This window comes from Pseudopodoces humilis, chromosome 8, assembly GCF_049639895.1.
Source record: "Pseudopodoces humilis isolate 2021_Gansu_Grassland_sample_001 chromosome 8, ASM4963989v1, whole genome shotgun sequence".
Lineage (NCBI taxonomy): Eukaryota > Metazoa > Chordata > Aves > Passeriformes > Paridae > Pseudopodoces > Pseudopodoces humilis.
The window spans coordinates 31,370,992-31,386,130 of record NC_142207.1 but is presented as its reverse complement, the minus strand read 5'-3'; the positions used below and the strand labels follow the sequence as shown (position 1 = coordinate 31,386,130).

The 15,139-nt window shown below is 38.8% G+C and overlaps 1 protein-coding gene across 4 annotated transcripts in view; it reads right to left on the bottom strand.

The window, feature by feature from the left end:
- CALCRL (calcitonin receptor like receptor) overlaps positions 1–15,139 on the bottom strand; it is a 64,976-nt gene that overhangs the window by 28,206 nt on the left and 21,631 nt on the right. For all 4 annotated transcript variants that reach the window (XM_088059038.1, XM_005530325.3, XM_014259080.2 and 1 more), the window contains exons 2-3: positions 2,155–2,250; positions 983–1,127 (exon numbers count right to left, since the gene is read on the bottom strand). In XM_088059038.1, coding sequence (XP_087915164.1) covers positions 983–1,127; positions 2,155–2,205 — 196 coding nt within the window. In that variant the 5' untranslated portion in view covers positions 2,206–2,250. The remainder of the gene's footprint in view (positions 1–982; positions 1,128–2,154; positions 2,251–15,139) is intronic.

Genomic DNA, 15,139 nt, shown 5'->3' with positions numbered 1-15,139 from the left:
GCCTGCAGCAGTCACCATGGACAAACACTTCCCTAAGTGCCCCAGGAAAAGGGAATCCAGTGTCCCTCAAGAGCTTGCTCCAATGCCTCATTGCTCACACACATTTCAACATCTAAAATAAACCTCCCTTCAGAATGAGCTGGCGTTTTATAAACAGCTTCTTTCCCAAAAGACACACAGAACAACTGTGTGCCTCTCTACAAATTTCAAGATGTTTTTATTATCTAGCTTCAGTTTTCTTTCAAAGTCTTAATAATGTCCCCATCTCAAAGGCTGCAGTTCTCCAATGCCATGTAGTTCCTCCTCATCTGAAGATTTTCCAATTTGTGCAGATCCTCCTGAAGCTGTGAGGCCCCCCTATGCTGTGAGCATAAGCTTACAATGCCTCATTTATATCCATTGCTGACTTCCAGGCACTCAGTTCCTCCAAGGAATCATTTCAGAAGAGAAAAATCTCTTTGTAAAAGAACACAATCACCTTTCCTTGCCTCAATAACCACTCAGTATTCCCAGAAGCTACTGAGTGAATACAGCAACAGGTGGAGTTGCTGAAGTCAGCTCTGAGTGACTTAACAGGAAAAGTAATGATGATACCAGCACAACCCTCAGAGCAGGGAAAACTGTGTGGATTAAGATACTTAAAATTTTTAAAGGTAGATGTGACCAGGCAGACAGAGGTATAATAAGAGCATGAAATGAAATGAGGTTGTAAGATTATTTAGTCATGATGTTTAAATATAGATATCTATTTAACATTTTGTTATTTCATCAGAAGGAAAAGCTTTGTGTAATATCAGAGGTGGTGCTATGGGCAGTTGGTATAACATATTACTTCATGCATCCCCAAGTGATGTTTATAAAAAATTGGGAAAATAATTGCTAGCAAGATAAGAAATTAACATAACTGAAGGACCCTGTATTACTGCAATAATATCTGTTGACGACTTGCTTTAGTAAAACCTCATGAGAAAACAATCTCTACCTTCTTTCTTGTGAATAGGGTCTTGCATAATCTTCTGGTAGCATTCATACTGTGCTGTCATGATTTTATTCCGTGTAACACTCAGCTGGGCAAAGTCCATTGAGGTGTTCTGATGTCCCTCAGCTGGAGTTGCACTGGCAAAGAACTAAGAGGAAAAACATTTTTCTTAGAAAATCATGTACAAGTAAGTTCCAACAAACTTTTTCAACATCAATCTTTTCAAATATCATACTTTAAATATTATTTTACTGAAAGAGAGTGATCTTCTAATCTTATTACTGACAACATGATTTCATGTTTTTCTGGTTAATTTAGCAATTCTTACTACTGAATCTTCATAAATGTCTCCTTTATGACATTTATAAATGAGCATGGGGTAGGAACAATTGGCAAGATTTGCAACTAAGAATGGGAACATGCACAGAAACACTCACACAGTCAGAGGTTTATTTTTCCAAACCTCAGTGAAATATATCAAAGTTTAGTCTAAAGACATTTCAGTCAGGCCCAAAATGATCCTTTAACGAAAAAGACCTTTTCATGCACTGAAACATTTAGCTTGTCCAGAGCTATTTGGTTTCTCTGAAGTCTGGTGAACCATAAAGTCAACCCTCAGAATAGAGAACATTATTCAAAAGAAAAGACATCCACTTTGACAGTTATTAAAATTAAAAATTGAAAAATCTTAGGAAGGTTGATCTTGACTAAAACCTGAACCTTTTAAGAGCATTTTTAATAGTAATTAAATATTTTATGGGAAGCTACTAAGCTTCACAGAAAAACCAAAGCTTCACATTGAACTACGGTACCACTGCTGTACATGGGATGAAATTAAAATGTCTGAGGATGTCTCTGAATCTCAGTTAGTTGTCTCCTCTTCCTGGGCTCTGCAGGGTACTGACTCTGTGTCACTTGTCCACTGCTACTGTTCTGAGCCAGGAGAGAATATGCTGGATTCACCAGGGATAAATACTATTTGTGTAGCCTTGACAAAAGAATTTAAGGGACAACAAAAAGTAGATTAAGATAAGATAAATGTAGTCTCTGTTGTGCAGAAGCTACATTTGAACACAAGATTAGCTCTTTCTGTGCTACCATATTAATAATTTCTATGGTACTCTGTACAGGGCTGTTAAAACTGGAATTGATTTTAAAAATTCATTAAGACTCACCATAGTAACCAATAAGAAGAGCAGCAAAAATGTGATCCAGATTTTTGTCATTTTATATCTGATGCAAACAATCTTATGTTGTAGAATGAACTCAAACTGCAATAGAAAAAAAAAAAAAGCAAGCAATTAATGAAAGCCAAAACTGTTAAATATTTTCATATTTTATTTCTGAACTAAAACAAATGGATGGAGGTCCTCAACGTTTCTATTCATGCACAGTGATGCCATGTGAAATACCCAGGGATGCACAATATGGTGTCAAAACAAGGCACTCAGTTCCTCAGCACTGAACTTCAGCAGCAATGTTTTCCTGCACTGCTGCCTCCACTGCCTCAAGCAGCACCTTCAGAGGGTTTGTCCCTGGCAGGTGCCCAGTACCAACCCCACAGCAAACAGCCCGAGACACAAATTGCACCTGGGGCCATCTCTGCCTTTGGGAGACACCAGCAAACTTCAGGTCAGCTCCCTCAAATACACTCTGACTTTCAAACACACACATTTATTTCCCCTTTTCTTCATACCTCCTGATATTTAATTTTGTCATTTCTGGAATAACTGATCTAGTGAGAAGCCATTTCATCCTTGACTTCCAGCTGTGCGAAGATATTAGTAGTAATGCAAGAATTCATTGTACTGCAGTACCCGTAATTCCTTCAGTTATCATTTGAAGAAAACACAAATACCTAAGCCAGCTATGACCACCTTACACTGCAGACTCTTCTTGGAATTGATTCTTGAAGTGAAAAATTCACCCAAAGCATAAAATATATGGTTATTTATGAAGCATGTAGACCATCTATCTAGTGTAACCCTGCTGTGACAACTGCCTCAAAAGGAAGGGAAATGTCAAAGAGTTTTGTCTTTTAATATTTAAGTGCCCTGAAGTATCCTGAGATCACAAAGCTGAGCCTGGAACTGAGATAAGAACTTTTCTTCTGATTGCATCGTGGAAAAAGACCTCTGCATACTCAGTTTAGTTACTACAACTAAACCACATTTCCAAAATCCAAGTATCTCACTGCAGCAGCATTAATGAAGCTATTCTCAGCTAAAATAAGAGCAGTAACATGTGCATGAGTTTAGCTCCTGGTACAGATGAATTCACTCCAACTCTCACACTGTGATTTAAAACACAATCCTTGCATAGCCAAAGTCCCTCAGAGAGCTCATCCAGCTCAGAGACCCCACTGCCAGAGAATCCAGAGGGCTGTGGGTGCTGTACCCACACACAAACCTGCATCCTGACCACATTCCCCCTCACATCACACTTGCTGTTGTCCTTGCAAGCTTTTCTTACCCAGCAGTGATGTGCTGTGGGAGAATGGGGGATGACACAACTGGCTGGACACTGGCCAGCAGAGATAACAGTACAAAAAGTCCTTTTTTTAAAAAACCACCCCTGTCTCAGTCACAAAAACCAAGCATTCAACATTACTGCTACTCTTCTGCTTTTATGATGACCACAGTACAATAAACAGCATCTTGTAGGACATATTAGCTACTAAATAAGAAATCACTGCTGTTTATTGCATAGCCCGATGCAAAGACAGGAAATGTGTTGTAAAATCAGCTGGGCCTGTTTAACCCAGACTAAAGTTGTATCCATAATCTTCCTTCTATTTTTACCAGTGGCATTCAATCCTGGAACACTGATTGCTGCAAATTGCACAGGTGAGGCTCTGAAGTTCAAATATCATAAAGTGATTAGATAACTTTAAAAACCCTCATCTGTTAACTAAAGAAAAGTCTAAATATCTTTGTGCAGTGACTAGGGCTTGACAAAAACCAGATACATATCTAAATTAACAAAAGGGCAATATGAGCTCAATTCTGCATGACAACTGGGGGCAACTGTGATTAATTCAAACCTATCACACGTTTCATTCGTTTACATGTCTGTTTCACTCATTTACATAGTCTGTTTTCCTAGGGGGAAAAAACCCTGACCTTCTAAGGAAACTGGAATTAATAACTTACTGTAATGTAAGTCAACAATATTTTCTCTCCCAAGTATGACAAAGCACATCTGTGCAGGGTTAAAATCCACAAATGATGTGCATAGGACAAGCCAAGAGATGAAGCAAGTAAAAAATAGCAACCATAATTTAGTGTATGTATGTTTATCTATACATGTATACAAAAGCAAAATAATTTTCTCTGCAATAGTTCCAAAAATCCTTATGCTAAAACAAATGTTGGATGCAAGATTTAAAATGCATGTTTTTATACTGCTCTCACTTCACCTTGCTTATTTTAAATTAATCTAAAAGATACAACATCATATAAACAAAGGCAGAAATTATCTGCTTTGATGCAGAGTCCAAGTTTACTTCTGTTTCACAATATCAAAAATCATCCCTAAGCTCAATTCCTTTAATGGTCCAAGTCTTTTCATACCAAGTAGTTCTATTTCCTATGAACTGCTCCAGTGTCTGCTACTAAATTATTAAGCCTTCCCAGGAGATAAAATGTTAAGTCAAGCCTATAATGCACTCTATGCTTTCCACTCATTTCTCTCAGCTGCTAACATATAGACAGAAGAAAACCCCAACCACCACCTTTTTCTAAACATCACTACACTTATGGATTTAATTACAAAATGCAGGATGAAGGTCATTCATCATGCCTTTTTGGACTGCAGGAAAGCATTTCTTGCATCACTACATGAATTCATTCACTCAACATTTATTCCAGTTAGCCTGGACAAGACACTTCCAAGGAAAATTAAGAACTTTCTTAGGGATAGACTGCAATATATTCCATTGACTGAGGCAGCAAGCCAGTACTGCTAAGAAGCTCAGGCTGCTTTTATTAATCATCTGCTCTGATGAGAAACAAACCAAACCTAATTCTCTGAAAGTTCTTTCCCTCTTAAAGCTGGGAGGTATTAGGCACACAAGAAATTAATAGTGAAAAGAGACAATTCTTAGTTTTCCTTAATAATGATGCTTCCCAAGTTGTTCTGCTATTTTAAGTCTGACAAGTCTACTGTGGGGCAGAGAAGAGAAATGTATTTGATTGAGATTAATCTGAGTGTCTTGAATGGATCCCTTGACTCCACTCTGTGACAGTGTACAAAATTCACTCTGTGAATCTGCACAAAAGCCAGTAGGGCTGGCATTTACACAGCAGGTATTGACTGAAACAGAGTTGGTGTACACAGAACTACAGCTACTGGCAGTCCTCTGGCTGAAGCATATTCCCACTAAAAGGGAACATCAGTGAGAAAAGAATGGAGAATTGTAATAGTAAATCAGATCTTCCAGATCTTTGAAATATCATTTTTATTTCTGGTGTGAGTTTGTGCATTTAGTAAAGACTGGGATAACTTAAACAAAACAACAACAAAAAAGAAGCTGCCATTAATGATACACCCAAGACCCACATTGTGTTTGTCACTGATAGCAGTGACACCTACTGAAGGATAAGGAATTAAAAGGGAACTGCAAGCTGGACTCAGCTAAAATAGTTACTGGTATAGCTTTAGCAGATGTTCCCATTTCTCTTCCTCCTGCTTTCTCTACAGAGCCATCCTGCCTCATCAGCTGTTTCTACTTTTAACTTTTCCCCATCCTCCCAGGAGTAAGTGGCACCCTTGCTGAGCTCCAGACACTTCCTGTTTCAACCACACTGTAAAAGGGTTAAAAAAAGCAGTCATTAAAAAAGAAAAAGAAAATATCATTTTTTTGAACTTAAAAACCACATATAGTACAGAACAAAGAACATAGGCAGCTTCCACCTCAAGCAGTTCTCAAATCTGACTTCAAGTGAGAATGCAACCCAGTGGGAGTGGGACAGGAGGGAGAGCCTACTTATGGCACTGCAGGCCCATCCATAAATGCCCAAACACTTTTCACTGATTGGTAATCTTTGATTTGGCCAGAAGTCAACAAAACAACCATTCCCAATGACAACAAAGAGAAAGCCACAAAACTTGTGCTGTGTAAATTATATCACTTGCAGTGTGCTGTAACCTTGGAACACTGAATGTAAACATGTTTGCTTATGGATATATAACCTTCATCTGAAAATGGGGTCAGAATGGGTATTTTCTTGACACTTTGTTACTCTGGTTCTTTTTGGAAGGAGGCATACAACCTGAAGTATTTAAAACCTCAGGCAACGTTTGGTTGTTTCAGCCCAAGGTAAAGGCAAAAACAACAAGTTGCAAAATGCCCAATACTTTTCAAAGTGTCCCTAACTTGAATTGCTGTTCAAATTGCACTTTTAATAAAAAACTCCCCCAAACCAACAAAACCCAACAGCCAGTAGCCTCAAATGGAGTTACAGAGCCTCCACTTGCATCTTCATTCACATAAACTTTCTGGGAAATACTTCTCTGAGTAAAAGGGCTTCGTAAGTGGGAAGCACCAGCCAAACAATAATACACACCAGATTCACTGAGTCCTGGACATGGACTGCAAAATGTCCACAGTTATATTAGAGAACAATGCAAGGCTGTTTGGAAATCTTCCTATTTGGGTAATCTGCCTTTTTTTCTGAGGGAATCACTTCTGCCAGGATTTAAACAAACTGCTCAATGGTATCCCATAACTGCTCACAGCTGTATATGTGGGAATTACTCCATCCTCTTAATAATTATGGAGCTTGAAAGTAAAGGTAAATAAAATAATGCCACACAAACATTCTCTCTCTACATTTCTTTCCAGAAGCTTCTCCTAGGTAGAAGTTGTGGCACAATGGAATTTACTGTCTTCTTGAGGATTAAAATAAAGAAACACAGTGGCATATCTCAATTTGTCCCCGAGTTATTCTACAGCAGGTAGACAGGTTCCTTGTGCATGTAGTAGTTCAGCTCAGTAGGAGAGAGTCCTCACTGTTTAATTCCTGGACCATGTGCTGTGCTGGTCCCATGGTACAGGTTTGTGCAAGTAGGAAATTAGGACTGGCTCACTAAGATGTTTCACATCTTGTATTCTCTTTATTAGCACACTTTTTGCTTTTGTTTTTGCATCGCTCTGGCTGCATGCCAGAGGCCTTGCAGAGATTGCAGAACCATCTGCATATGAGATTACACAGATTAAATTACACTTGGGTGATTCTTCCCATGAATAGCTTTTGGCAACTATTCAGATAAGTTTTGTCACCTGCACCCAACAGAAATTACTAGCAGTAATTGGCAACACTTGCAGCCAGTTCCAATAACAGCTAAAGTTTTAAGAACCTATGACAGAGTGATAGTGGTGCTAGTTTTCCTCTATTTTCTAACATTTCTTTTGATCAGTTCACAGATGTGGATGACACATTGCAAGTTTTTCTGAGCAGGTCCAGTTAATATCCAAACCAACCAAAAATGCAGAGCAAAAATGCCACCACAACAAGGATTTTGGAGGAGGGAATGTCTACAAGGTTCTTCCCCTGGCATATTCTGCAATTCTTGTCCTTGGTCAATATTACTCCTCTCCACGCAGGAGACTACAGAGCAGATTTTTTGTGGTTTTGTCCATCACACCAATTTTGGCTCTTTAAAGATTTCCACTGATAAAAGCAGTAAAAGCATTTCCTTCTTGATTTTACATTGAAAAGTCTTTTCTTGGCCCTTGTGCTTTCCCTATAAATTATGAAGGCTCTGCCCCTCCTTGTCCAATATGATGAGCTTCCTACTGACTTCAGGACATACAAAGCCAGCAGTACAGATCAGGCAATGCCATGTGGAAGAAAGACAAGGACTCAGTGAGGGTTAAAGTTACAAGTCAGCAGGATATCTAACCCTGCCAAAGAAACACAGCATAGGAATTTTAAAAATATTGAAGCAAAGTAAAATTATTTGTCTCTTCTGAGGAACTGGCTGTTAAAGGAAGGCAACAGAGATTCTGGCAAAACAAATCTTTACCAAGAGACTGCTGGGGCTTTACTCTCAAGAGATGCAACTGTGATTTCCAACAGTTTATAGTTCTAAATGCCTGCAGAGTTTCCAGTGAGTGCTATTTGACTACTACTGTGTAAGCACATTGTTACGCTTATTTTACAGGCTTAACCCTTTTCATCCCATAGCCCTAACCCAGCTGGATCTTGATGCCTAAAATCCATCAGCATAGCTACATATGCTGCCAGGCATAACTCACCACGTTCAGTTCAAAGTTCTGCAAGCCATGGCACTGAAATTCCAGAGCAATCACTCCAGCACAAAGAATCTTTGAAGGGAGGCTGCTCTGCTGAATGAAGTTATCTGTAAAAATCCACTATCAAACATCCTAGAAACAACTATTAACAGAAAGGAAGATGATAGCAGGCTAGTGAATGATTAAAGTCTAATAGCTGATGGATCAAGATGATTTAGTTTTGGTACTTCCCTTCTAAAATTCTTTTTTAAACTGTATTATATTCCTGTTATAGAAATTTTAAAAATGGGCTGAAATATATCCAAGTAAACTTCCCTGAAATTTTACTTCTTCCAAAACAACTGCTGTGATGTGGCAAGGATGGTCCAATTAAGATGCTATTTTAAATAAAAGGGAATAGCTCATGACATTCATTCTTTTCCATGGCTTTCATTCTATTAACAAGTTGAAGAGCTCCCACGTTGTTACTAGGTATATAACTATAGTTACCTAGATACATTTATATATGGATGAAGCTCTTAGCCATAGGATTTAATTTTAGGTAGCCCTGCCAGGAGCAGAGAGATGCACTCAATGAGCCTCATGGTCCCTCTCAAGTTCAGAAATCCTTTGACATATGTGAAAAATACAGTATAGTCCTCCAAAGAAAATTTCTCCGAGCAAAATTATTTCTGTTTTGAATCAAAGCAAAGAAAACATGAATTTATGAATTCACCAAACAGACCTTAGGACTTGTGTACCGTCCCTTGTTGAGATGCTGAAGTGGGATTTTTTCCCAGCCACTGCTGTTTAAAAGCTGCAGACTGTACCGTTGCTCTATCTGCCCCTTTCAATCAGTGTTTTTTATTTGAATGTCTCCATTTGATGCTGTTTACCAAGTAATGACCCAGAAGAGATCCAAAGGTTTTTTTGTGAAAATGTTTACGACATGAAACAATTTTCTCAATTGGCTGAGTTTTAAAAGTTTTTTGTTATTTCTTCATTGACACACGCTAATTTTACAAGAACAAGTATTTCCACAGTTCAAAGACTTTTCTCAAGGTCAGAACAAGGCAATGGGAAAATGGGTTAAGCAAAATGTACCAGGACTTTTGTTTTTTGCAGAGTTAACCACTCAGGCTTTTTCTCATTGGCCCCTGCCCAGTTTGGCAGCTGAGCATATCCTACGAAACTTACGGGTTTTACACTAGTTTCTTTTAGATTCACATTTAGAAATGTGAATATTTATGCACAAATATATTCTCATTCAGTTATAAATAAAGTGAAAAAGTTTCAAAATACGATTTTTTAATGAAATTGTTAATTTTCAGGTGGACTGTGGCACAGCAGCAGCTCAGAGCAGGATGGGGAGGGAGCAGGTGGCCAGGAAAGGGAACTATTGCCAGGACAAACAAAGTGCTGGTGCAGCCACTGCATCAGAACAGTTGTCCCAACTTTGGGGTCACCTTTGGTCAATGACTTGACCAGAACTGATGAGCAAAGTATAGATATAAACTCTTCATGGAAATGTCAGAAGCATTATAGTATTCTGATTTTGTGTGGCATTTCTTTCTTTTACTTAAAAAGCACCCCAAACAACAACAACCAAACAAAACCCCAAAAGGCAGTACAGAGAACTAAAATATCCCCAAGGCAGCTTTCCCTTGCAATAATTTTAGTCTGACGAAGGATGAAATTTCAGATGGAAAGCTCATGCCAAATATTAACATTTTCTCTCATGAGACATTTCTGATGCATTTACTAATCCAAAAATCAGGTAAATTTAAGGCAGCTTCAGAAAAATCCAGCTTGGTATACTTATTTAAAACAAAATAAACCAGCTACTTCAAAGCCTTTACCAGGTCAACCTAAGCCACCACAGTTCAGAACATTTCTTCTTAAATTTAAAATCTCACGCGCCAGAAGTCAAAAGTGCAAGCTCTGGAATACTTCACCCTTTGAATATTAGACAATGCATGTTATACTGTGCTAAATTATCAAAACTACTAATCCATCCTGTAGAAAAGCCAACAAGCAGCAGGCAAAACCAACCTTTTGAATTCTAGTGGTCTGCAGCTTGTCTCCCTTGCTTTAATTAGCTACAGATATTCCCCATCTTTCCTATATTTTCACATCTGCTGCACTACTAAAATGGCACTTTAACAGCAAATGGTTTAAGCTGGGCTCACACAGCGCATGCTGGCTCTAAAGGAGTCTGTGAGACTCAAGAAAGTTAAGCCAGAGGTAGTTAATCTCAACAGTGTGGATGGAAGGAAATTACCTTCTGTATCTTTTTCAAGTCTATACCTGCATATTGGTATATGCACCACACAGACACAGGGCCTGTGCTCAGAACGGGGGAGGAGGGCAAAGGTTTGGGAATGACCTCTAATGGAAGAAAACCATGGATGCAGATACTCAAAGGGCACACTAAAAAAACAACATCAAAGCTTTTCTCTTTACATTTATAACCAGAGCCTTCCTTTTTATCACATATACAGGAACATATCTCTCTCCTCACAGACTAGCTGCAGAAATCATCTTAAGGCAGCCATAAAGTTGGCAGTGATAGGTTTTCCCATCCTCTGCCCATATTTCCTTCAGAAGATATATACCAAGATACTGCTAAAGCCAATGGTATTTTGCCTTAACACTCTTTTCTGTCAATCTGAGTTAACATTAGTTTTCCCAAACTGAGGTAAGTATTAATATAAAAAGTATGGTTGTTTCTGAATCTTCTAAATGGGACTTACCTTCAGCTTCATCCACACCCTGCCACACCCACAGGAATATCCACATAAGCAAAACTCCAACACTGGCCAAAACATCCAGGAGAAAGAAACAATTTGCTAGAGATGTTGTCAGTTTAAAAGACAATTACAGGATCAAAGCAATTAACTAACCAGTTAATTAACAAAAAGAGATCCTTTGAACAGAGGCAAATGGCTGCCCTATGGCTGCAGTAACCCCTCTCAGTATTTGCCCAATGAATTCTTCATTCTGATCCAGACACAGAAGGCAAAAAGTAACTGGCACCAGTATAAACCTGAGAGTCTCAGCTTGTTTTGTTACATACAATCCCCCAAAGGGCACTTATGACTGTTTGGACAGGCAATGCCATTTTCAACCACCTAGAACATATTTGAGTGTTGATCTTTATGAAGTATCATGGTCAATGTATACTTTTAAAAGAGCAATTTCTTTTTCACCTGAGTTCAGTCTTTTGGTCTGAGTATCTAAATAGAAATCTTTAGCACCAATTGAAATAATACATTTCTCTATCTTTTCTGAAGTACCACTTAGGCAAAATTTCTTCCACCTGAAATTGTATATAATCCTTACCTGAACGTAAGCAGCTAAGCCTGTTCTAATTTTCAAATTTGTCCAGCAATTGCACCTTGAAGTCTTAATTTACAAATAGTAGAGAGAAACAATGCTGAAAACTGGACAGGCACAAGTCTAGCTGGCCTTATACTTCAGTTGACACCCTGTTACATTTCCATGCTGTTAAAAGAGAAAAGACTCTGTGCCACTGAAAAAAACACTGCTTGCAGAACTTCTGCTGCTGTGAAAGGCATGAGAAGTTTGCAATAGCAAGAGCAGTGGGTGGGGGAGCTGCCAATTTGGCTGGCACACAGTCTGAAAGCCACACGTGTATCCGAGGGTCAGCATGGCCCTCGTTGCCATCCCCGCTGCCGCACCGCGGTGCCGCATCCCGGCATTTCTGCACGCCAGTGTTGTGTGTGTCGCTCTCCTCACAGCACATTCCGTCTGCTCCACAGAGCTGCAGAATGAAACCCAGCATTGCACATTATCACATAAACCCCTCTGCTCACTGTCAGGCAGAGAGTTTACAGACAGTGCCAGCTGCAATCTGTAGGAAGCAGTGTGAATGTTTCCATGAATTCAGTTGAAGATCATATGCTCAGGGTGTGGCCGTGGGAAAGACCAGTGTATCTTACACACAGTCCCTAAAGTCCAATTAGTGTTCCTTTAATTACAAACAGACTTTTCCATATCCTCTTGCAGCATTCCACCCTCTCTTACCTGAATGAAAACCAAAATAAAATACTATGAACATCAAAAATATTACATAAATTGGACACAAAAATCTCTGCCTTGATAAACTGGAGTCTCACTCGGACAAGATACTTCATGAAGATGAAATATTACATCTCAAATGTAATAAAACACTACAAGCACTATAGCTACAGCAGAGGAATGTGTATCAAGCACAGCTATTCTTGTCATGAATTGCATACAAATTTTATTTGCACATAATTTATATATTTAAGCACATTTTCTCCCTCCAGATGTAATATTAACAATAATATAAAGGCAGGAAATGTAATGGAAAATCTCAGTTTAAAGCTTGTCAAAACTGCAAGCAAATGAAAATTTCCACTGCAAGCATGGAAAATATTATATGGCTTTAATATAGGTGCCCATATTTTCTGCATACTCACATCCTGCATTTATTTGCCTTGAAGAAAAATAAACCTCACAGAAGTCTCAGACTGATTTCACACTCCAGAGAAAAGTCCTTGGCAGAAACAAAATGCATGGATTTTGATGAGAAGCTTTTATAAGGATGTCTACCCAAATTAAGTTAAAAAAGAATAAATTGAGTTTGTATTTGTATAGAGCAGATCTTGCCATTGTTCAGTCAGTGTCTCAGACACCAGTGCAGAATTCACAGGTGTTAGTTTGGCTTTGATACACAGCTTGGACATCAAACTTGCAGGCATTACTTTTCTCAGACTGAGGTACCAAAACTCACTAAGAAATGCATTGGCATGCATTTTAAATTTTTTTTTTCCTATACCCTTTAACTTAGCAAGAAACCTCAAAAGACTCATCCATTTCATGCACCTTCAGAGATTCTGGACTTGCACCCCTCAGTTGTGACCCTCTCAAAACGGGATTTGCATATCCTGTTCCACAGAGCATGTGAAAATTCAAATTCATCTTGCTGAGAAATTTTGTTCACAGCTGCCTGCTTGGCAGTGATTTGGTTGAGGAGGGAAGGGAGGGAGGTGGGAGAGACAATTTTCCAAGCAATGGGGAAAAACAGTACAGAGCTTTCATCATCAATGGCCTTGACATTGCTGGAGCCAACGGAAACAACATCACCCAAGTGACTCTATGCAAGGGAACCATTCAGACACAAATAAAAAAAATCTCCTGCATTAATTTCTATCGTGGTAGCTTATGCCAAGCTTCCTTTGGTGAAATCCAGATTTCTCCTGCATTGGCTTCCTCCTGCTGTTGATAGAGCAGGATATTTGCTGAAAGAAGAAGGCAATGAATGAGATATTCTGAATTAATCAGCACATATGCTAGAGAACTGTGTTCTCTTCAGAAGCTCTAAGAACAACTGGCTGTGTTTTTCCAAAGGAGCTACATTAAGATAGCAGACACAGGATTTCTGTACTAAATTCTAACTGGATGCAAGTTTTGCTGGCAAGTGAATTCCCTAACAGGTACATGACTTACTGACGCTGTCAGTGATTTTATGGAAGCAAAAATGCCTGGCAATTGATACAGGCCTACACCACACAAAGAACGGGTAACATCTCATGAGGTAACTTCTCACTGCCATTAAGTCCCCCAGGATTCCAAAAGAAATACAAATTTGCAGGAATGAAGCCTGGTTGGTTTTCCTCCTGGTTGGTTTGCTCCCCAAGCAGCAAATATATCTCCCTTTCTCAGGAGGGTATTAGAAGACAAGTACTGCAAAAGTCTATTTTAATACCGCGCAATGATGAATGCAGCATACAGAAATCACAAAATATTTTTTATTGTTGGCGTTCCCTTGTGATAGCTCAAGCCTTTACTGACTGTGCAGAGCTAAACATCGTTTCTGCACATCATTCCAAAACTAGTGGCATTTTGCAGATGGCATTAGTTATTCCAGATATCACATAAATGTTTTATAGACCAGGAAGCAAAGTACTTCTAGCTTTGTCTAAGCCAAGCATGGAATGGATTAGACACAGACCCCGATCAAGAAGACAACTTTAATGACATAAAGACAAATTTATGTGTATTTGGGTTTTCTACTCTAAAAGACATCATTTCCCAAATATTAATTCAATAAGATATTGAGATATCAGAAAGCATCATTTGCAACCACCAGAATAAGTAAATCCACTCTCATGTCATTGCCACGAGACAACTTCTATCTTTGAAGGCATTACCGATCCTCAGGCTGCTTCATTACGCCACTTTACAAAGCTTTGGAGAACAGAAAGAGACTTTTGATGAGTGTTTTTAAGGAACATCAAGTGGCCATCACCCAGAGATCTGAACTCTGAACCCCACTTGGCTGGTGATCTCTGAGGGTCAAACATTACATGAAACATGACTCTAAAGCATCTGTTGGAAATCAGACTACCAAACCGATGGGGAATTCATTGTAATCCAAATGTGGGAGCCAAGTCAGCTACTGAAAATATATAATGCTACCAAATGTAGAATCAATACCCTGTGAAGAAAATGGTTTCAGTTCTAGCAAGAAAACCATAAAAAATAGCTCTTCAATGCCATTTTTCCTGTAAGGTCACAGACAAGTACCAAAAAGGAATATAAAGGGAAGACAAGAGAATTAAAAAAACCTGATCCTAAATCAGTTGAGAGTCAGTTGATATATTCAGTAAGGGCTTTGTGAAAGAATTCTTAAGCCATGTGTGGCTCTTACAGACATCTATTGTGGGAGGTATTTTAACCAGCTTCATATCTGACATACAGTCTATGGGATATAAATAAATTTCAGCTTCTAATACAGATATAATTTTCCTTCTCTGTAGGAGTGAATAGCAGTGAGAAAGTGCCGTGTTCAGGATCAGTCCACTTGGATTTACAATTTTTGAGAAGCCTACAAAAACTGACAGTTTTTGAAGGCCATAAGTAATAAAAACCTT